Genomic DNA, 24,278 nt, shown 5'->3' on the forward strand with positions numbered 1-24,278 from the left:
AGTTTTTATATAACTGGTGTAATAAGTGAAAAATACTCAGTTGTATGCACGGTCGGACACAAGAGAACCGGACGGCGAATGTAAAAATCCATTACGTTTTTGTCATACTTAGCACTTAGTCTTGACTTTTAATCTTGGGTTTAGACTACCGTAGCGTTCATAAACTGTTATATATATGGCCCTATTTAAAATTTAACTTTCATCACATAAATAATATAATTATCTATAAAATAGAAACCTCATGAACTCGCGGCCTTTTTTCTGATAAACATTTAAAAATTTACTACCAGCCAGTTGTAACTATATTTTTTACGTATATCCGAGTAATAATACTCAAAGAAAGCCCGTTAAACTTAATGTTACGATCGCGGTTAATTTTCCTTGTTTTCCTTTAATATTCTTAATTCCTTTCTTTTGGAAAACGTTCTTAATTAAGAACAAAGAGAGTTTGCATTAAAAATGAATTAGTGTTTTCTTTTCTTTAAGGTGAAGGTTGAACTCTATTTCTGGATTGTTCTTTTAAGGACAGATTAGCAAAGTCAATTAAACCTAACGAGGGAGAATTACGTTTTACCATCCTAAAAAAAATATAATATATTTAAAGGTTCTTGAAATTTCTACAAGAACAGATTACAGTTAAAAATGTTAGTTTGATATCTGATAAAGGTACTTACATAGAACGGTGATGGAGGCGTTCGCCCTGATGACCTTGTGCATCTGAGCTGGTCCAACTTGGCACTGGTATTCCGCGTCGTCTTCTAAGGTAACATTGACAATACGCAGGTTGTAGACACCGTGTCTCCTGTCACCAAACATCGTATAGCGAGGGTATCCAGGTATCACTGAAGAGTAACCTGGAAAATTGAATGTAATATTTATTTGATATTAATATATCAAATAAATATTACAATTAAGATAATTCTTAGTAGCAAAATGTACATCGTCAATTGAATTTTTTAATGAAAGACACGCTAGATGAACTAATGGTATTAACAAATTTGAAGCAAACAGTCGTAAAAACATTTGATTTTGTATATTACGCTCAAGGCGGGTAATCAATCTAATGGTACAATGGTACGGGTTCTAAATCTAATGGTACGGGTAAAACCATTGGGGAGAGCTTTTATACGTCAGTTACACAACAATATAATCGTTCATATGAGAAGGACACTTAAGTGTCAAAAAGCTACTAAACGTTTCTTACATTTGAGCTAACACAGGAACTTTGCGAGATTAGTTCAAAAGTTAAATAAAATCCATCATTTCGGCAAAGTTTTGACTTAAATCTACGTCCATAGCAGTGAATTAACACGACTCCATCACAAGTTCAATAAAAAAGAGTTAAAAACTTTTAGTTGGAAACTATTTGAACTTTTCACTTGGAGCATAAATTAAGTTTTTTTAAACCGGAGTCGGCGACTCGACCCACTGGCTCGCAATCCGGGAACTTTAAGTGTAAACGCAGCCCGAATTCCATGATTTTGCAACTTAAATTTATTATTTAGTTGTGCCAAATACAGTGTTTGAATACAAAATCAAAATTTTATAACAATTTTAGTAAAAAATATATTTTTAAATTCTAGAATTTTAACTAGGTTGTGACGTTTTAATGATATCCCGATACAGCCTACCGGGTCACGGGTGACTCATCCGTAAATATTTGCAGAAAAAAGGGTTACTTTCAATGAAAAATGTATTTACTGGTTGAGAAATAGAAACTTAAATATAATGTACACGCCTCGGCAATGCGTATTACATCCTTAGAGTTCTTCATTACCGAAGGTTGGATAACTTCGACCATTTCCTAAGTCTACAGTGTGTCTAGGAAGTCAGTCGATCGGGGTCTCGTGCGCAGTTTACTTTGAATAAGTATTACAAATGTTAAAGACAAATTTAATCCTAAGTTAGTCCCTAATAACTATTGCGTAATAATAGAGCAAGGAATACTTTTTTATTTAATTATATTGGCTTGTTAAAGGGCATGTGGCATGTGTCCTGTAACGAACAAGGCTCCTGCTGTTAGATCATTACAAACCAGTGGTTTTCAAATGTAATTTTGATTAATATTGTGTATGTACTATGTGCAATAAATAAAAAAACGTGTTTGTACTTATTTACAATAGAAAAACTAAAATGTTGATTTTAGCTCACTTCAGGGTGTCGGTTTTTTGAGACGGTGTGCGCGCGCATCGTAAAAATTCACTCTCATCATTTTCCCTAACGCGCCAAAAGAAGTATAACTTGAAAAATGTTTTATAAAGGAGCTTTTTATAGTTTAGCTATTGCAGGATATCTTCCGTATTACTTCAATTAGGTATATATATAATAACTAGTGGAAGCAAAAGGGGATTTTTATTTTCTACAATAAAAAAAATATTATTCAAAAATTTAATCACTGTGATGGAGACATCTGAGTTCCCTAATTATAACGGTTCAATTAGACTGATGATTTTTTAACTAATGGATAAATTATTTTTTTTATTTTTATTTTAAGTATTTATTATATTTTTTTCTAAAACACTTTACAACTATGTATTTCAATTGAATATCTTATGCAATAGAATCGCAATTATACGGTTGGTTTCTGAGCAATTATTTAAAAAAAAAACTTCATTACCGTTTTACACCGTTAATATAATATTAATTGAAAGTTTCTTATGATTGTTTAAATATGGACTCCAAAGAAATAACTTTTATGAATGAACTTACTCCGACTATGCGACCCAGAATGTGCCTTAACCTTATGAATTACAAAAAAATATTATCATCAAGACTTAATTTTAGTTTTATCACAACTACGCCACCAGCTTTAAAAATATGTAGTCTTATCGCGTAGCATAGACTTTCCAAAATAAGCTATCGTAAAAGAACAGTTGACTTACTCGACGAAGAGATAGAGACGTGTAATAACTTTAATTCAGTAAATAATAATTCAGTAGTAAATGTAGTAAATTCATATTTTTTTATTAACTGTGTAAATCTATGAAAATGTTCTTCTTAGAACAGATATCGTTCCAGTCTTAACACCCTTATAAAACCCGGAAAAAAATTGAAAACCAATCCACTAATTGGTGCTGAAAGGAAATGAGGCTCCTCAATTTAATCGGATTATACTCAATTACCTTGATTAAAAGCTCTGCTAACGATTTGAGATTAAGAATTATATAATAAATTAAGTACTAAAGAAATTCGTGAAGTAATCTTCGACATCTGTTTGCTTTTTGTGCCTTTTTTAGTAATTAAATTAGTGTTACAAACTTAAAAAGATATCTTGATCTAACATGATCTTGTAGGTAAGTAGTAGTTAATAAAATACGTTTTAATCCGATAATCTTGACTTCTATATAAATCCTGATAAAGAGGAGCAGCAATTAATTTTGTATTTACGTGATAAGAAAGATTTGTAGATATGGCAATGAAGAAAAATTAAGGAATATCGATAACGCAGGGTCAATAGCCTGTAACGATATTATGTCTGTATTGATCGGGTATGTCAATACTCAATAGTCGAGATATTCGCTACATTCAAATCAATTCGCTTTGAGTAGAGCAGGTCACCTGTGACGTTTATATAAACGTCTAATTGGTGGGTGGTTCAAGTAATTGACTGAATCTGAACATCTCAATTGCGTATCATCACCAACATACGCAATACGCATGTCATAGCCATAAAAGATTAATGAATGTGAGATTCTAAAGAAAGCCAGATTATACAAAAATATTAAACCTAAAATTTAATTATTAAATCTGTACATGTAAACTACTTGAGCTTCAGTCGTGTCTACAGTTCAAAAAATATATCCATGAGTAGGTACGTCAGCTATCTAAAGAAACAGACACGCTAAATTGTTATCTTCATATCTTTATTGAAATCTATCAAGAACTGACCATTATCCTTTGAAATGAAACAATAGATAGTGTATCACACTAGACTTCGCTTTGAGACACGTTTTCAATGCGGGCGAAAGATATGCGTTAGTTGGAGCTTATCGTTACTTAGTAACATGTACCATACAATAGTCTCAATCTCTGTGCAATAGTTCTCTGGTTTATTTTTTCCAAATGAACTATGTGAATTCCAGATGTTAAGATAACTAAAGAAATTATTCTCGTCAGCTGTTTCGGGTAAAACTTGTATTTTTGTAAAAACTGCGAGTGTCAGCTAAAAACCCATTTGATCTATTACATAACATAATACATAAAGATAACATTATGTGATGGTTGGCAAGCCGCCATCTTGGACCCAAGAGGCTGTATTAACAATGGATCTCTGGCAACGCGTTGGAAATACACTGATTTTAAACAATAAAAATACAATTTGTGACTCTAGTTTATTGCTGTATGGATTGTTATCGCCAAATATCTAATGAATTGTATTTTTTATAAGTTTTTTATTAATGTCGTCGATTATTAGGTATTTCTGTAACCCTTTTCACAAAATTTTCATAAACAATGTATGACATCCAATATATATAATATTGACAATATTAACTGACTGACAATGCTAGTGTCAGATTTAAATTCTTATTATTTAAACGATTAATGTAGACATAAAATATAATTATGAATGATAATTAACTAAGGAAGCGAGAAAGCTGTACCTTTCCAATCAAAATAAACACGTATTAAAACAAACGCGTGTCTTACAAGTTATATATAGGCGTTAGACATATAATAAACAATATAAATGGAGATACTCACCAAGTGCAAATCCATCCTTGGCCCACTGCACTTGGCCAGCAAGGTTTGCCACTGCACACTCTAGAACTGCTTCAGCGCCTTCGAGAACGCGCAGACTTCGTGGGGACACGCGGAAATACTGTTGTTGGAAGCATTCCACTGACAGCACTGAAAAATAAGTAATAATTGTTGTATCACATATTCATTATTTATAATACACATTGTTTTAACAACCCTTGGACACAACGAGGTTCCTGATCGTTGTGAACCGATTTGATAGGAGTTTAAAATGTTTGGCACTGTTTTTTTTATAGTGGACATATTACAGGGTCCATCAGGGTGTATGTTAAATATTATATTACTTTATTGCCATAATATTATTGTAGTTCAGCACAGAACACTACAGACCTACACAGTTCTTAATCGCTATCAAATTTTATTATAAGATTTAAATTCTTATTATAATAAAAACTTCACTTTATTACAATATTACTTTCAAATATTTATTCAACTAAGTTCTGTATTCTTTAAAAACTAAATCGGCCTTCGATTGGCGCATTGTTGGTATAATCTTCTTGGCCAACTATCAAGGTTTTCCGATCGCTGATACAGCTTTTCTCTTAAAACATATTTTCCACGCCAACCTAACAAGACCAAGAGGTTAGTTGTTATTTCGAAGGGCCATCACAAGGCTTTATTGTACTAAGTTAATAATATAAGAACTTAATGTAAAATTATAACAAATATGAGATCTCAATATTTATATATAAAATAAAATATTTAAGCAAATGAAAACCGACCACCATGGCAAATAAAAACGAAATACTTCATTTGTTTTCAAACACTGTTTTAACTACGCATCTGTCACTATTCATCGACACTTAAATACAATATGGCACAAGTAGGTACTTATGTTTTAATATAATAAACTTATTGTAGTTTTAGTTTTTGACAAAATACCTTAGAGGTTAACCACACACTTTGAACTAAAAATTATAAAGTGCGATAAAAACACTGTTAAAGGACTGTGGGATTTCTATTTAGGACACAAAATCATTAACATATCACAAAATCCTGAGGTATAAGGTATAAAAACTTAGAACAAAAGAAACAAGCACCTCAAGCATCACCTTTGAATTATTTCCTTTTTCTAAATTACCGGGCTTTGAATAAAAACACGAGACACATACAACCTGTTCCTTGGTCAATCTAGGTTTTTCATCCCATTACAATCTTACGTAACTGTATTGCTATGTTGCTCCCGTCTTTGACTTTTTGTAACAGGAGAATGCTAGGAGTAATTGCAATTAAAGAAACGTTTTATTTTATAAGGAATTAAAGTCATATACATATTTAGAAGACTATATATTTCAACATATGGATATTTCAACTATTTGATACTGAACTCTTGCAACGACATCGAATCTATAGTAGTTTAGTAGATTGATTATTCTAGTTTGGTAATTTTTCAGTGTTTTTTGTAATGTTACTATTGTGAATTTACCCTTAATATTTCTTTTTTTAGGGTTTTTCATTATTAGGGTGGCCTGGGAGAGATCACTAAAAATGTATGTTATGTTATTTGTTTTTCTTTAAATGTAGCGAAGTTTAAATAAAAATATAGTACATACAGACCTAAACTTCTTAATGTATACACTTCTTATCTATATATACATTGTAAATAATAAATTGTTATTTTAGACAACAGTGGTAGCGTAGTAATTAAACTCGCAAATCTCAACCCTGAGAACGTGCGTTCGAAGCATGTGAACAAAAATTTATTTTCTATGTGTTTCAATAATCATCGTAGACCTTTAAGAGTTCGGGAATACTATACTTCGGATGTATATTAATAATTTTAGTATCCGAATCACGCAATTCGTCCATCAAAGCTGAACCTTGAAAAGTGCTGAGCAAAAAACGTTGCTTCTCAGCCTCCCTCGGCTAATATGATAGCTGAGTGGAGACAAGTGTACTTATAAGGCGCGACAGACTCTACAGAGGTGAACGCTCCTTGCGCGGTGGGGTAAGGCAACGGCTTTCCAAATTCAATTTAAATCGTAAAATTGGATTCTAAATTCAAAAAACTCCAACAATTCAAAGTGCCAGACAATGTCCTGACGTAGACCTCTCTAAGCTAGACTAAAAATCTTCAATGCAATAGAGCAACTTGCAAATAGAAGCAATCGTTTTTGGTCTATCGACAGATTTTTTTAGTACGAAACATATTGAGTTCTTTAATAGTGTTAGGGTAAAACCACCTATGGTGCTCCACAGTGTTAGACACGGTATTGTATTCCGCTGTCGCCCATAACACAGAGCACAATAAGGCTAGTTTACAGTGGCAACCTTAAGCGGCGCACACACTCAACTCAAATTAACCGTGCGTTTGTTATTTCAATTGTCACTCAGACATACTTTTGTGTTGCGTCGTGATCTACGTTGCTTTTGTAAAATAATTATTGCTCGCGTGTTTTTTGTACTTTACACGCAAATTTGCGGTTTTACTACTATTGTGTTGAAATTTATATTTTTACCCAAATTAAAACGTAACGAACTTTTTTACGCGTGTTTGATGTCCAGTAATCCTGTTATGACTTATGTCTCATTTGCCAGACTCCTTTCTACATATATTTTATTAATAAAACGTAAGAAAATAAAGTTCGAGTTCTTCCTCCCATCTTTTGCGTTGTCGACGAACTCAACTAACAGCAGGCTACAATTGGAGAAGAGTCACAAAGGATAGAGAACAGTGGAAAGGGTTAGAGGAGGCCTTTGCCAAGAGGCACACCGAACTCCGATATAATATACTGAAGTAAAAATATATTAAAACTCACAGACCACAGAGTTTCGGAAGATAATCTTATTATTATTATTATAAAAAAAGAAAGAAAAAACTTTATTATACACTTAAAGGATATTTTTTTAAATAAAGTGCACTGTATCGGGGGTAGGTAGGTACACTAGGATTCCCTGTGTCGTGGGTAGCCAGTCTCTTCCTTTTGATGTGTTAACTGTACTTGACTTGACTTAATATATTCTGTATCAGCATAGGACAGGTTGAAAAGATGTTGTTTAAGATTTTTAGTGAATTTTGAAACGTTAGTAAAAATTTTGTTTGTAGTTAAAGATGAAATGGCCTCGGTAGGAAAAAAGGCGTTGGGCGAAAAAAAATCGTTTTTGGGTTGCTTATACGAAGGTTTGCGTTGCGTATGATGTGGTGTAGTCAGTGTTTATTTCAAAAACAATTTGCACGTAGATGACATCTTTGTCTGATATCGAAACATCGAGCCTTAAGCCAACCAAGGCGTTTTTAATATAAGACTTTTTATCAAAGCTATAAATAAAATATAAGAATCTATATAAAACTTTACGATCACAATTCCACAACAGAACGTGTTAAGAAATCTTAGTTAACGACTAAGAAATAACTATAAACCAGACCTTGTAAACCAGATTTAATAACTACGTGATTGAGTTATCCTCGAAGGACAATTATCAAGCTTTACACAAATAATTATATATATTTGATATATTATTTTGCTGTTAGCTTAGGAACACAATTATGTATAACTAAGGAAGGGAATTCAGCGAAATTAATTGTGTTAATTCGCAATGCGCGGTGGCGATGAGAACTTGTAGAAACTGATCGTCGTTGGTAACACAGAACGCAAAAAGATAACGGGCCGTTCACCATCCAGATGGACCGAACAAGTGTAAGACTCATTGTCCTCAACTATACACTGTTACAAGAGGAGCGCTGGACGGAAACCGGTGGAAACAGATTGTCCGCTCCAGATGTTTCCTTGGTGACGCTTTTACTTGAGCTACCGACTGAAGAGAGAGAATTGTTGTTTTTTTTTTAATATGCTGAATTATCTTTTAACAACATATCTTTTTAAATATATTGTTAAAAGATGTATCGGCATATTCGAAAGAGTTTAGTTGAGCTGTAGATTTGATCAACATGAAAAGGGGTGTATTTTACATCGTAAAATTCTCAATTTTGACATATATATATAATATATATATACATACATCTCAATCGTATTTAACTGACCAGTAAACTGAACTTAAACCAAAAACAGAATAATCTAAATCTAATAAAAGAATAATCAGAAGCTATAAATTAAGCTTTAACTAAACATTAAATTCGTAGCTGGGTGGCACTTTAACGAATGTATGCCTCGCGGTTTTACCCGTGTTAATTCTAACTACCCAACTCAAAAAAATATTTAAACTCATAGTTAATATAAGTAACATTAATACACACATATGTATATATAGTAAAACAGTTGTTTCTTATACGATCATATCAATGACGAGTATAGACACGGTAAACAATATCATTAATAGGACTAGTCGATAAAAATTCGGCAAAGTTATGATTTCGCTGACGTGGGAGATTTATGAGCAAAATATAGGGGAACTTTCTTGGAATCGAGTGCGCGTTTCCATTCGACAGGAAGTAGATGACAGTATTTTAATTTAAACCAAAATGTCTCTGTATAAAATATTGGAATCCAGCGGATGTATAGCGAAGATTTTTCATATTTTATAGAGGACAAGTATACCTATATTTACAACTTTAAGGATTTTATAATTGTAGGGCAAATCAACCAACAACTTATTTAAAACAAACAAAGTAAATAAAACTTATTTAACGCACGAATAATTTAAATGTTTGGTTTATAGACTCATAAACCAAAGCCAATATAACAATACTGCGTTCTTGTTTTGTGTATTACGGATTCTCGGACAGAGTGTCAAAACATTATAAAACACTAAGAACACCTTATTTTTGCTATTCCATACTAGTTGTAGAAAATAATTCAACTTAATATTACTTATTATTAGCTATAATTATTGTATAGGCGATATTCATATTAAGTCGCACTCTCTATTGTGAACTTTTCTGGAAGAAAAATACATTAAACTAAATCAATTAAAATGTTCTTAGAATGGTCTTAAAAATAATCCAATGGGGAACTATTTATAAAAAAATAAGTTACTTGCACCGTATTATATTATATTGCACTAAAGTATTCGTCCGTCTCTTTTCATCGCAGCATAAACTCAATTTGAGAGAAAGAGACAATGGTACATTGAATCAAAGAAAGCTAAAATAACAAACATGACATATTATGACACAGGGTTCATATAAACGTTGCATTGAAATTGATAAACTAAAATATAAGTTTCATACGTGTATTGCACATATGACGCTTCCTAACAATCATAAAACGGCAATATAAAAACCGTAACATATTGGAAACAAAATCTCGGGTCAAATATTCAGTATTTAGTCGCGTTTGCAAATAAGTCAATTACTTTGACATTTTGATTGCGGAACAGCGAAGCGTGTGTCGGCCGCATCGCGAGTTCCGTGCACAAAGTTTTGTAACTCAACTTTAATGCAAAAATATTTATATTTTTTTAGTTATGAAGATATCTTTTTATAGCTTTGGTTAAATCATATCATAGGCTGGCATAAATATCCCATAAACAGAAAATAAACATTTGTCTCGTCATATGAGAAAGTACATCTGCGCATATATGTACACATAACACTAGAAAAATTTTTGCTGAAAAATGTAATACATAGTTCATTACATGTATTATCACAAATTTTAATAGGTAAATAAAAAAAAACATTGATTTGAAAAATTATCACAAATTGATAAAACTCAAACAAATTGTTTTCTAATGTATTTTTAAACATAAATTATCTCTAAAGAACCCCAAAACAATTCTAAAAGAAAAAAGTTCAAACTTTTGGGACGAAAATTTTGTCACTTCACTGCTCTATCAAAATAATGGTATTTTATTGAAACATTATTACAGTAGGGACATATTTTTATTTTATCAAATCTATACGTTCGCGCATCTAACGCAGTTTGCGTTAACAATAAAATTTTCATTATTATTTTTTTTACATTCTTTAACATACATAGTTAAAGGTAAATAAAGTAAGCAGTGGTGCAATGTGACTGATTTTTTTTAAATTAGTATGATATTGCTGAGTACTGAATAGTTTACTATACTATATATATGGATAATTCGTGAAGTAAGAATAAGAATAAAAGTGGAAGAGTAGCCAACACATATAACATAAAGCCAGAAAAATATTCACATTTTAACCAAACCAAAACTAAGCAAACGCAATAACGGAAGAAAAACAACAATAATCAATTATTTTAAGAACAAAGTCAACCCCATAACAATGCTAGGCTCGAGTGGCTTTTAATTAATATTAAATAGTACCAAATGTTAACTGCAGGGGTTCAAGGAAGGGTGACTTCAATGACTTATTATTTTTTAAGTCCTAGTTATTGTTTCAAATGTAAATATTTGTGTTAAGTACTTATTATTGAACTGTGTTTTACAATTAAATTGGTATGAGAATTGTATGTAGAGCTAATTTTAATTTACGTTCACAAAGTTGCCCGAATCTCATTTGAATAAATAAAATAAACCAGAGGCGCTACAACCTTTTTAGGTCTGGGCCTCAGATTTCTGTATCTATTTCATGATCAAAGTAGGCGATAAGCCTCCTATACCTAACACATGCCGTCGACTTTTTATGTCTAAGGCAAGCCGGTTTTCTCACGACGTTTTCCTTCACAAAAAGTATATTATGGTGCACAGCCGGAGATCGAACCTACGACCTCAGGGATGAGAGTCGCAGTGGGCTAAAGCCACTGTGCCAACACTTCTCTTTAAATCTCATTTGAAACAGAAAATAAATTCACTTCAAATAATTATTCTCGATTAAATCAGTAATTCAGCAAATTCGATTGGGTTATACCTAAGTTCAAGGCAGCCATGCCCTCCGGATATCCTTTCAAAAACCGGTGAAGCACTTGCAAGACATCGGTGACGATTTTGAGAAGGCAAGTTTTTGCTAACATTTTCGTTAAATAGGTTCCGTTCAAACTCGTGATTCATTATTACGTGTTTAAATTTTAATTATGCCCAAATGTAGGTACTTATAAATAGTTCACGAAATACTTAACATGTATAAGAAAATATTGACAATATTCAACATGATTTTCTCTATGTAATAACAAAAAAACCATAACTAACCTTAAAATATAATAACTAAAATATTTTATTTAAAGGAGTCCCTTTAGGCAAGGTTCCGAAGATACTTTTTAAATAGCTTTTTACCACATTATAAGTTACTATAGAGTAGGTATAATGTTTTTTAGTTAGTTTTTGTGAAATATAACATAATCCGGTAGTAATATAAATGTTATCAACAAACAAACAAATATATCTAAAAACGGAAAGAAAATGAAACTTACCACTTAATAAAGCGACTAAAATCCTTAATTTGGCACACATCTTGATGTTCGTAAAAATCACAGCACATAATTTCACTACAGCACACGAAAATCACCTCCACATTGTCACTATGTCACAATCTGAACGACGCACTGCGGCACATTGACAGCTATCAAAACTGTCATCGATATCTATGCGCTTCCCCCATTTTGGCTGATCGTGATCTGTAAAACAAGAGAGAGCCGTTGTTATTAATGAATACAGATACAGATAAGTTATAATAAAATACATACACATGAAAAAAGAGGGTAGTTTTTGGAATTGTTTCTAACATTGTGCCTTACTACTGTAAATACTGAGAATTTCGAGCCTGAGGTCGTGTGTACTGACTTTTGTGTATTGTAATGTATTGATTTTTCTTTCTATGTATTCCAATAACAATCGTTTGAACGGAAAACATCGTGAAAAACCCCACATTTCCAAAAAACTACGTTTTCCATTTTGAATTACGTACTTGTTACAAAATTATCAACAAAATAGAGAAATATAGAGACCTATAATAGTGGTTATAGTGCCACTTGGTGTATGTTATCCTTAGTTGTCAATACCTATTGTATTTATCAATTCGTGGAAGCATAAAAAACCTATCTCGCTATTTGCCAACTTTATTACATGGAACGGCGCACCATTAGGCATTAAAACGCAAACTTATTGAAAAGATATCACATCACGAATGAGCAGAACTGTCTACACAATTCCTATTATAATAAAATGTCTTTCAAATTTCAAGCTTATACAATTTTATGGCGAATCGTAAAAAAATATTTATTTAGACTTTACGACTTTGGACTGAAAAATTACACTTAAATGCATCTTCCAAAAACATTAAAGTCTTTTGTCGTTAAATCAATGTGTCGTTAATTTTTTATAGAGACGAGATGGACATAATTCTGACATTTTATACTTATTTTGAGTAATTTCACCTCACGAGGGACCGTTCAAATTTGAACGAGTGTCTTAACACATTTCAGCCGAAAGTTGTGTAATAAAACATTTTATACGTTTTTCACCTACAATAAACATTAAAAACATTAAAACGTGATAAGAGTACGAATAAGCGATCTGGTGATTATTAATAAAACGTGGTGTTAATGTAGACAGACCTTAAACCAAAAATTAATGGACTGATTGCAGAAATGGATGGTCACAATGTGGTCGTATTTATAATATAACTTAGAAAGTATAAAATCTAGCAAAAGTGACGTCACACAGCCCACATCGCTCATTAGATATTTGTTTAGAAGTTTGTGGTTGCACAAGCTGTGCCCACGCGCATCTCCAAATGTTTGGTACAAGATGCACTGAAAATACCTAATGACAAATATAATATAACCCTAAATTCTGTGCTCTTGCAATTTTTTTTTATTTTCTAGACTCAATAATCAAAAATATATCGTCAAAGTTCATATGATCCGAGGAAAAGTAACATTCCTATATAACTAGGCTGGTCTGAAAGAAACCACTTATTAGGGATAAGTGTGCCCGTTGCACTTTGTTTTTTTTCAATATTTTGTAAATAGTGTAAGAATGAAGTGTTAATAAATAAATAGTAACCCTTTGGATTACAATCCCAATTTTTATAAGAAAAAGTAACATACCTATATCCTTATAACTAGGCTGGTCTGAAAGAAACCACTTATTTGGGATAAGTGTGCCCGTTGCACTGTGATTTTTTTTATATTTTGTAAATAGTTGAGGAATGAAGTGTTAATAAATAAATAGTAACCCTTTTGATTACAATCCAAATGTTTATATCGAGTTTTAATTTAACACACAACTTAAAACCAGTTTGCTAAATCAGGATATTCAAGAACTACATCGAAGTATCATCATTATCGAATTCATCATTTTCTTAGTATTCCAATTCCAGTCACTCATCGGTATCTACAGAGTTGCCTTGCAGATAATTCTAAGACTCCCAATTATTAAATTTGTTTTATGATTTCTGCTATGCAACGCCACGCTGGCGCTTACTTCTTGGTCATTTAAATGTAGGTGTACAAATCTCGGTGAGAGGCAATTATTGTGTCTCCTCGGATGTCTGTGTGTCTGTTTGTTATGGTAATACATGTTTTGTTGATTAAACTTGTTAGCCACGGCTTGTTGGCTTTTAGGTTTATAGCAACTGTTTGTCCATGGGTTTTCCACGGAACATATGTTTAATTACGCAAGCTTTTTTAGGAGACAACATGTTTGACGCGACATGAGACACATATTCCTACATCTTGAAACAAGTGTCAAACCTTGTTCTAGACTTTATGAACAAAATAATAGCTAATTAAAGAAAAACTATTTCACAAAAATGTAATATACAAGTATATCAAACTCTGAACTTGCTAAAATATCTGATTTTATGCCTTAATATACAAAATTTCGTTGAAATAATGTCTAAAATCCATAATTAAACAATATTAAATACATCCTTTGACATGACATACTGAACTAAAATGGCTTAAACCGCAAACCACCGTTTTAACTATGGTAAAACAAAGTTCTACGTGACCATATTTATGTTATTATTCTCTAGAAATATATATGGTCTTTTTAATTCAATTTATGGTTTAGATCCCTAAATGAGAGACTAATAAGTCAAACTATAATATCATCATAGGAAGATTAAATATAAAAAAATGCTTTATGGCTCAATTGGTTAGATTTATGTTTGGTTAGAATCTCACAGATTCGAATTTTCTTCTAAGCAATGGTTTGAAAGCTTTTCTATGAAATGGTGAAATCTCTGCGAGTCCATAAAAGAGTAATGAGCCTTAATATTATGGTTCTACTCTTATATATATCTTATAGGCTTACTACCTCTTCTAGGCAAAGTATACGAAAAAATGATAATCGCTCGGCTAAAGTGGCATCTAGTCCCGAAAACCTCGAAAATCCAATACGGATTCATGCCCCAGCGGAGCACTGAAGACGCCCTATATGATGCAGTCACACATATACGCGCAAAGCTGAAACAAAAGAAGATACTAACAATCGTATCACTCGATATAGAGGGCGCATTTGACAGCGCTTGGTGGCCGCAAATTAGCTGCCGACTGGCAGAAGAACAATGCCCATTAAAACTAAGGAAAGTAATGGATAGTTACTTACACGAAAGACAAATAAAATTAACCTACGCTGGACAAACGGTTGAAAAAGTAACTAACAAAGGCTGCGTTCAGGGTTCAATAGGGGGACCAACAATGTGGAATCTAATATTGGACCCGCTCCTACAGGACTTGCGAAATGGTGGTGAGTACGTCCAGGCTTTTGCGGATGACATCGTTTTGATAGCGGAAGGAGAGACCGGTAGTGAGATCCAGCAGAACCTCAACCTAACATTGAACCGGATACATAGATGGGGTATCCTAAACAAACTGAAGTTTGCGCCACACAAGACCAAAGCCATGGTGGTGACGCGCAAACTGAAGTATGATACCCCACGGCTAAATATGAATAATATACCGATACAGATGGATAACCACATTCGAATTCTCGGAGTTGATGTGGATGCTAGACTCACGTTTAACAGACATGTGGAGAGGGTATGCCGGAAGGCCATCCAGATATATAAGCAGCTGGCCAAAGCCGCGAAGATCGAATGGGGACTAAACCAGCAAGTTATCGCGACCGCGTACACTGCCGTTATTGAACCAATCGTAATGTATGCGGCCACGGTGTGGGCTCCCGCGACAAATAAAATCTGTGTACGCAGAAAACTAAATCATCTTCAAAGGGGCTTTGCCCAAAAAGTAGCAAAAACTTATAGGACGACATCATTACACGCAGCAACCCTACTGGCCGGGATACTTCCACTAGACCTCCGTATTCAAGAAGCCGCTGCCTTATACGAGATAAGAAGGGGGGTCAGCACGGAAATACTGGAGGGCGAAGAATTAGAGAGGAGAGTGAAATACGTAGATCTCCCACACCCGGCGAAACAAACAAAACTGGACTACAAGATGCTCACCAATCCGGAAGAAATCGAAGGACACGGCGGCACGCAAATCTATACGGACGGCAGCAAAACAAGTATAGGAGTGGGTGCCGCTTGGACGGAATGGAAAGATGGAATGGAAATAAATAGCAAGATGATTAAGATGGCGCCCCACTGCACAGTTTTTCAAGCTGAATTGACGGCACTACGAAACGTGACTAGCCACATAAATAAAAATAAGCGTGACGCTAAAATATACAGTGATTCTAGGTCAGCATTAGATGCTATTGTGAGTGGACGATCTCTCGATCCCCAGGTAGCCGAGATCCGCCGGAGCCTGGACGAGTGCCGCAAAAGAGGAACTCATATAAGCCTCTTCTGGGTAAAGGCGCACGTTGGTACGCCAGGGAACGAGAGGGCGGACACGTTAGCAAAAGAAGCGGCGGAAAGACTAAGGTCAAAACCTGAATACGCCGCATACCCCCTGTCATATGTAAAACATCAGATAAGGCAAAAGACTCTAGATGTATGGAATGAACGCTACCTGGGGGGTGAAACAGCTGGAACTACAAAATTATTTATCGCAAATGTTAGAACTGCGTACAAATTAATAAAAGAGAAGCGTTTCACACCCCAGATGGCGCAAATTCTTACAGGGCACGGAGCCTTTGCACATTACCTTCATAGGTTTAAAATTAGGACAAGCCCAGCATGTGACTGCGGCGATGAAGAACAAACAGTAGAACATGTGCTCATACATTGCCCTATTTTCGCATCGTCCAGGCACGACCTGGAGCAACAAATGCAGATGACTGTAGACCGTAACGGCCTACAGGACATGTTAATAAAGCACAGATCGTGCCTGGAACGGTTCTGCGAAAAAATTGTGGAATATATAAAGGCGGCAAACAAAACCCCAAGAACGGGTCTCGCGAGGAATTGCGTCCCGGCTCGCCCATGAATATTGTTAACAAAAATATTACAGATGTAGCCGGGGCGTCTTTCGCGAGACGTGTGATGTGCAAAGGTCCACAATGGCAGGGGAGTAGAAAAGTGATATATTATAAAAAAAAAAAAAAAATATTATGGTTCCAATCATTCGCCGACGAATATGTCAAACAAAATTAATCCGAAAATATATTCAATTATATTTAATTATATTTTGGACTACTGCGATAATTTGATGTACTACAGACACAAGATTCATTTATGTATAATTTATAATCATTAAAAATGAATAAATAGAAAACTTAAATAATTTTAAAATGTTTGGTGCCTGTGTGTGTACCAACAACGTGTGTGTAAAAAAACGTAGATTTCCCTTCGATATATAATTATAGTGATAAGATATTCGTTGAATATAAAAACGTATTTATTTGTTTGTACGTCAATTGTACTAATCAGTACGTGTGTGTCCAGCATGTGTGTATCGTTCACACGATCGCCATATGTCTCGCAAAACGTTTTATTGCTTGTTTGTATTGCTTTTTATTGTTCTTTTATGGCGCCCAATTTCTAGGGTTTTGAAGGGTTAATCGGGCTTTAAAGTTTGTGAGCAGGTAGAAATTATTCACCAATTTCAACCGCAGCGTAACTTAGAGCGTTCGAATCCCGGCTGTGCACGATTGGATTGCTTTAAAACCGCGACAACTTTGACGGAAAATGCGAGGAATAAGAACTTGTAAAAATTGTAAAAGAGAAAGAAAGTATAAAATATTACTAATATGTAGTTATGAACCCTTTGGATATCGACAGTTGATCTTGACATTTAAAATGCGCACAAGACCGAATCAATTGTGCAACGTTTCATTTATGTAAATTTTATATTCCTTATCCATGCGATCATTTTCATACTGCACTCACGTAATTTTATAATTCCTGAACAAATGTACATTATTATGAGTATGGATTAAATAGAGTAATATAAATATAGACAAAGCAACATGTGGCCTGACCGTCGCCACGCGGGAGACGCCACCGCGACTATTTATTTTTAAACTTTTTTCCATATTCGCATGTGGCTAAAAGGCGTAATTTTGCTTTGGTGTGGTAATTTAGCATTGTCACTTAATGATCACCAAATGAGACGATGTTAATTAATAAACGACGGTTGGATTAATCTTATCTTTCGTAGCATATTAAATATTTTCGCAAATAGCCTGATGAATAAGAAACACAATTTAAATATCTTTCGAGAAATTAAGAACTTCGTTCCGAACAAGTCGTGTGAACATCACTTTCATTACGTAAAAATGGTGATAAAAAAATAAATCTAATCACTTTAAAAACAGGTTTATTTCAATATATTAGCAATCGTGGGAACGAAATAAAATGATATCAACCGGTCCGAAGCCTTACAGGACGCGCATCCGCTGACGGCCGGTTTTGAAGGCTCCTTCGAACAGGTTGGCCAGTGTCATTATGATACTAAGTTTATATCAATGGTGTAAAGCCATACGTTTTGAAGAGGCTGTGATTACTATCCATACGGACAGAAGACTTACAAGTAGAATAATGAAAGTGTATTGAATGCAATCAGTAATATAAAAGTTTATATTTTTTAAGGAATACGAGATTCCTTATTTAAAATATAAACTTTTATATTTTTATAAATAAATATTGAGAAATTGTAATATAGTTGCAGAAAATCGTAATTAATGTTTTAGGTGGGCTGATAAGTTCGTAGGCTAACAATTTTTTTTTTTAGAATTTGATTATTCAATATAGCCTTCGAGAGCGATACAACGATTTTGGCAATTTTTCGATACCATTTTTTAAAGTACGTTTTATTTTATTATTTGAAAAGTTTTAATCTTTTTTTCGAAATTCGATTTTTTACTTACTGGCCTATCACAAGAGCCTTATTATTTCATACATAAATAAAATACGTAAATGGCAAAGTTGGATTAAATCATCTTAATTATAATATTCAATGTAAAGTGGCTCTTAGAGCTCGGCTACCGCCAGAAAATATTAAACGACAAGTAACGCTTAAGTAACCTAATAACGCGGTAACCCCGACCGCGTTATAGGAAATCGCGTTAAAGGAGTATTCTCGTAAAAAAGTTTTTTTTACATTTCTAACATATTAAAAAGTAGGTAAAACGAATTTAGTAAAGTTATGTAGTTTAATTTTATAACACAATTGAAACAGGTGCAAAAGTACGTTAATCTAATTATGAACTTGACAAATCATTACAAATTTCACATAACCGAAATATAACTTAAGAAATCTCCGCGTTATATGGGGATTACTGTACTACACTTAAAAATACTGTTCAAATGAACACGTTGCAGCGGATGTAAATAAATCATTAATATTATTGATGGGAATAAAACATAGATTATCCATAATGAACATTCTCATTAGAGAAGATTATGTTAGTTGATTTACTTATTTAGAACAAAGTTAATGTAATACATTATTCATAAATGCAATATGGTAAGTGTATAATCGTCAAAAAATGTTTGACGAGGCCTTTAATCGTTTGAATTTAAATTATTTTCGCTTGCTACTTAAGCAAATTAATAGAAATATCATTTTAAATGTCACTGAACTTTGCGATCACGAGGACACTGGATTACAAAAGAGGATATTTATTTCCAACATACAAATATGTATACAGTATTTACAATATTCTTAACCCACATAGTAAACATAATAATTACTTTACAAAAGTAACTTTACGCCCGGTTCGAATATCTAATGTGTCGTTTTTTGTATTCGTAAGTGTTTTTAAGGATTGATTGCTGATTTTATACCTAAATGTACTACCTACTAGAAATAATTACTATTTAGATACTGAAAGGCAATTTTTTTACATACATATAATTTATTATGAATGAAGTATGGTTGTTTAGTCAAGAGGCGCTTTATATTTGCCGCGCACCCTCGACGTTCCTACCGTCAATCTTTATAAATTACAGGGTCCCACGGCTGGACATTTATTATACATATATATATGTAGCATTCGAATGACGAAATAATATTAAAAATCACTAGTTATTCCAGTACACAATTTAACTAGCAATATTATGAATATATATTTGTATACATTTTCAAGCGAATCGAGAACTCGACAGAGTTTAGTTTTTGAATCTAAACGAGTAATTGAATCGCTTCTATACTGATTTTAGCGTAATCAGTGTTATGCCACATGGCTGCATTTCGGGGCGTAAACGATAACGGCCAGGCGTAGTTTTTGGACCTAATGTAAATTGATCTTTGACATGGTTTATGCATTACCTAATTCGTATAACAACAAATCAAAACTTGTTCAACGCTTTAGACTTGCTATATTAGTAACTTTTTATATGCAAAGTAAGTTACATTCATTCCAATAATTTATTTTTATTAATCGTATTTTCAATAATAAAATTATCCAGGTGAAGGTATTATTATCTAGTTATATCGTATTACTAATAACTGTCCAGATATAGTAGTTGAGTGAAAAAATAATTAAATAAAGAAATAAATTACCAATAAAAATAAACACTGTAATACTTTTCTAAGTAGATAGTTGTTGTAATACACGAACATGTTTATTCTCTTGTTTTCTTCAACTTTCGAAGTATTCGATAAGGCAATCCTAAGACACAGTACAAGAAATGTGTCTCGTCATAAGACAGATGCCTATGATGTGATGATCGACAAGTTTATGGTTTATCAACATAGGTATAATTATAACTATGAAAGCTACAGAAGCAATTAAGAGTGAAAATACCGAAACCAGTATTAAAATTAATGATAATGTAATAATTGCTTCCGTATCAAATGAAAACTTGGACATCAATAGTAAACGTTATTAATTGATGATATTTATTGCGAAAGCACCGGATATTACGACTATTTAGACGATTTATTTATTATTAACTTGATTTTGATTCGAAATCTAAACAAAATAATCTACACCTAAAAAATATTAACAATATAATTTACATCTATTTTTTACCGTGATCAAACCCAGGCTTTACCTAACAGCTATACTACGAATATGTTCAAAGTTGTGACCTAACATTATGTCTAAGAAGTAAGTTTTACAAAAGTTCACTATTACTATTTAATACAAATTTGTTACTTTTTATCTTTACTAAAATTACCACCATAAAAAAATTATCATTTATTATTAATAATTATTATTGTAATTATCTAAGTTTGAATTTTTCATTTCTGCACGTTATAAAACTATTTGTGATAAATCAAGATAGGAGCAAAAATGCTCCTATCTTGATTTCCTATCCTTTGGAATACTCCGTGGGGAACAAGTGCACAGGCGATAATCAAAGTTTTAATTTGGCACCTGATAGACAGTTCTGGTGACCCACGAGCTGGAGCTCTCGCTCGTATAAGCGTCGCAATACAGCGAAGAAATGCTGCTTAAAGCTTAAAATGAGGTTATATTATATTGTCATAAATAAACATTATAAACTTATTGGCTATATGCCTTCATAAATATACGTTGTAAAATTAGTTTTTTAATAATAAAACTTTTCCTTTAAACCAATTTACATAAGTGATTGAATTTCAATGACAGATTCCACTGTTAAACTACACGAGCTTGCATATTTCTAGATGAAGGTTAATAACTATTACCCGTTTCTTCAAATTAAACTAAAAGTAATTATAACTTTAAATGTTATTTAAAGTTTAATAGCATTGAGCTAACTAATTTAGACCAAAGGATTTTATAAATGCGAGGCACCTTTGTTTTGTGTAAAATTAATAAAACCTGTCAACATTACTACGTACCTTTGTAGGTATTTAATCCTTTACTTTGCGAACATCACACTTAGTTTTAACACAATTTTTTAATGCAATTAGCCTTCGAAAATTGTACTAACTACTTGAAACTTTGAAGTTTCAGTTTGAGAAAGGAGAAAAATAACGTTAGAAACCGCTGGCATAATTGTAATTGCATAAAACGTAGGTGATTTTTTTAATGTAACCTCAAAATCGTGAAATATTTCAAAAAAGGAATCTATGACCTAACGTGAAAACCCCTAATCAAAACAAAAAACAAGATCAATTTTAAAATTCGAACTCAGCGTCTGGCTTCGCTTAAATGAAGAAAAAATTAAATCGATAGTCGAAAATCATTTCTTCAAAGACGTTCACGTTCATCATATTCATGAGGGAACATAAATTCAAACAATATTGCTTTCGATATCGACTTACACAGACTTCAAAGTTGTTAGATTTTTGAATAAAATTATTTGTGGCTTTCTGCTCATTTATACTATATATTTCGATACTAAAAACACCAAATACAAACAGAATCCAGTTGGACCTTCCTAATACAGACTAATTCTAGTTAGAAATTAATTATTTTGCTGTATATAGTCGAATATATACCAACCGTAATATAAACTCCAACTTGTCACTTAGTTTCACACAAGTTCAAAACACTATCACTAAACACCATCCAAACTGGTTATTCATTCATAAAATCACAACACAACGCGGCAGCCACAGGTGGGGTCGACAGAACGGACACAAACGCGCGCGACGCAGGCCCGACGCGAAATGACAAGGGATGGCGGGAAACGGGGGGCGGGGGGGATAAGCCCGGGGAACCTGCGTAGCTGTGTTGCGTACTGCGTAATGCAAATCGTTTTAAAATTCTGTTAATTTGATAGAACTGGCTGACTTTTTCGAACTAGAATCTTTTTTGATGCTCTTAGAAGTTTTATTTTAAGGTATTTTCGTATTTTGTAACATAAATGTAATTAATGTGTATAAATGAGGTTAGATGGGATAAAGTGCAAGCTGCAATGTAGTACATATGTACCACAGCGTTCTGTATTTAGTTTCAATGCAGAATATGAATTAATAAATTATGATTCTGCGAAGAGACATCAATATTCAATAGAGCAAGGAACTATAATATTTTTGATATAATAATTGAATATACAAATTGCGAAAAAAAAAAGGATTTATGCGGGTGAGGTAAATAATAATTTTATATTGAGCTTTTTACACAAGCTGAAAGTAGTGGAGAGACGCTAGCAATTATACGGATCTTTATCTCTCAGTGCTAAATTAGTATTGAATGTTGGTTAATATTGATAATTGTAATGATTTTAAAATAATAAGTAGACAAAACAGTGGTGCAACATATTTGCGCGCGGCTTGACTTAGCGTAATAAAAGACATTTTATGCATAGTGTACGTCATCAAAACTATTGAAATATGTCAGAAACTAACGTCAAATATCAATAGGAATGTTTATCTTCAACTACTGATAAATTATGACTACAAAATTAGGTAGCATCTTGCCCTGTATTTTTTCCCACATAACCAGTTTTTTTTAAACCAGATTCTGGCAACACCGGTAATCAACTCTTTGGCCATGACATAGAATCGTTATTCGAACTTTTTGAATTTCGAACGCGTCGCTTCGACAGAGGTCGGTCTTGTTTTGGTTAGTTTTTTTTCCTTTTTAGAATGTTCGAAGCACAGGTGTTTTCTGTCCCATCCTTTTTATTTGTGGCTTCTTTCGATGAGTAGTAGATTGAGATTACGTGTATTACAAACGTTTCTTTTCAAGAATTTAGAGATTTCATATTTACAAAATCGTTCATAAGAAATTAAAAAGAGTCATATGAGTTTAAGAAAACTCTGTTGACGTCAACTAACTCTTTGAGTTGTCTCAAACTTTACTTTTGAAATGATAAATCAAAACAAACAAGAATATTATTAGCTAAAATGGACATTAGACAATATTGACTTGAAGTGATTGTTTAGTTTTTTTTTCTTTCTATTCAATTAGTATTATTTGACTAATAATTGCGTAATATACAATTATTTTAGAATCGCAAAAACATCTATTCAATGAAATTCTGTAACGTCACTGTCATAGTACAATATAACAACTAAGACATACAATTTAATATCGCAAGACCTCGCATTGTATATGTCTGTAGTGTCATAGGATTCACTTCCATATATGAGGAATTCAGACAACATGCAAAATATTGAATTTAATTGATCTAATGGTAATTAATGTTGGCCTAGTGAGGTCGTAGGTTCGATCCCCAGCTGTGTAACAATGGACTTTCTTTCTTTTTAAAATCGCTCGAACGGTGAAGGAAAACATCGTGAGGGAACCGGCTTGCCTCAGACCCAAAAACAACGACGTGTGTCAAGCATAAGAGGCTGATCACTTGCCTATTAGATTGAGAAATGACCATGAAACAGATACAAACATCTGAGACCTAAAAAGCTTGTATTGATTTATTTATCTATATTTAGACGAGGATTGTACTGTCCAAATACCTTATTTATCTTTAATAAAGGTACGTAACATTAGAATGCAGTGGTATT

General features: G+C 33.0%; 1 protein-coding gene across 3 annotated transcripts in view; it reads right to left on the reverse strand.

The window, feature by feature from the left end:
- LOC125052265 (nephrin) overlaps window positions 1-22,468 on the reverse strand; it is a 156,691-nt gene extending 134,223 nt beyond the window's left edge. For all 3 annotated transcript variants that reach the window (XM_047652992.1, XM_047652991.1, XM_047652993.1), the window contains exons 1-4: window positions 22,312-22,468; window positions 11,988-12,191; window positions 4,702-4,848; window positions 675-854 (exon numbers count right to left, since the gene is read on the reverse strand). In XM_047652992.1, coding sequence (XP_047508948.1) covers window positions 675-854; window positions 4,702-4,848; window positions 11,988-12,027 — 367 coding nt within the window. In that variant the 5' untranslated portion in view covers window positions 12,028-12,191; window positions 22,312-22,468. The remainder of the gene's footprint in view (window positions 1-674; window positions 855-4,701; window positions 4,849-11,987; window positions 12,192-22,311) is intronic.
- Between the last annotated feature and the right edge of the window lie 1,810 nt (window positions 22,469-24,278).

This window comes from Pieris napi, chromosome 9 (genome assembly GCF_905475465.1).
Source record: "Pieris napi chromosome 9, ilPieNapi1.2, whole genome shotgun sequence".
Taxonomy (NCBI): domain Eukaryota; kingdom Metazoa; phylum Arthropoda; class Insecta; order Lepidoptera; family Pieridae; genus Pieris; species Pieris napi.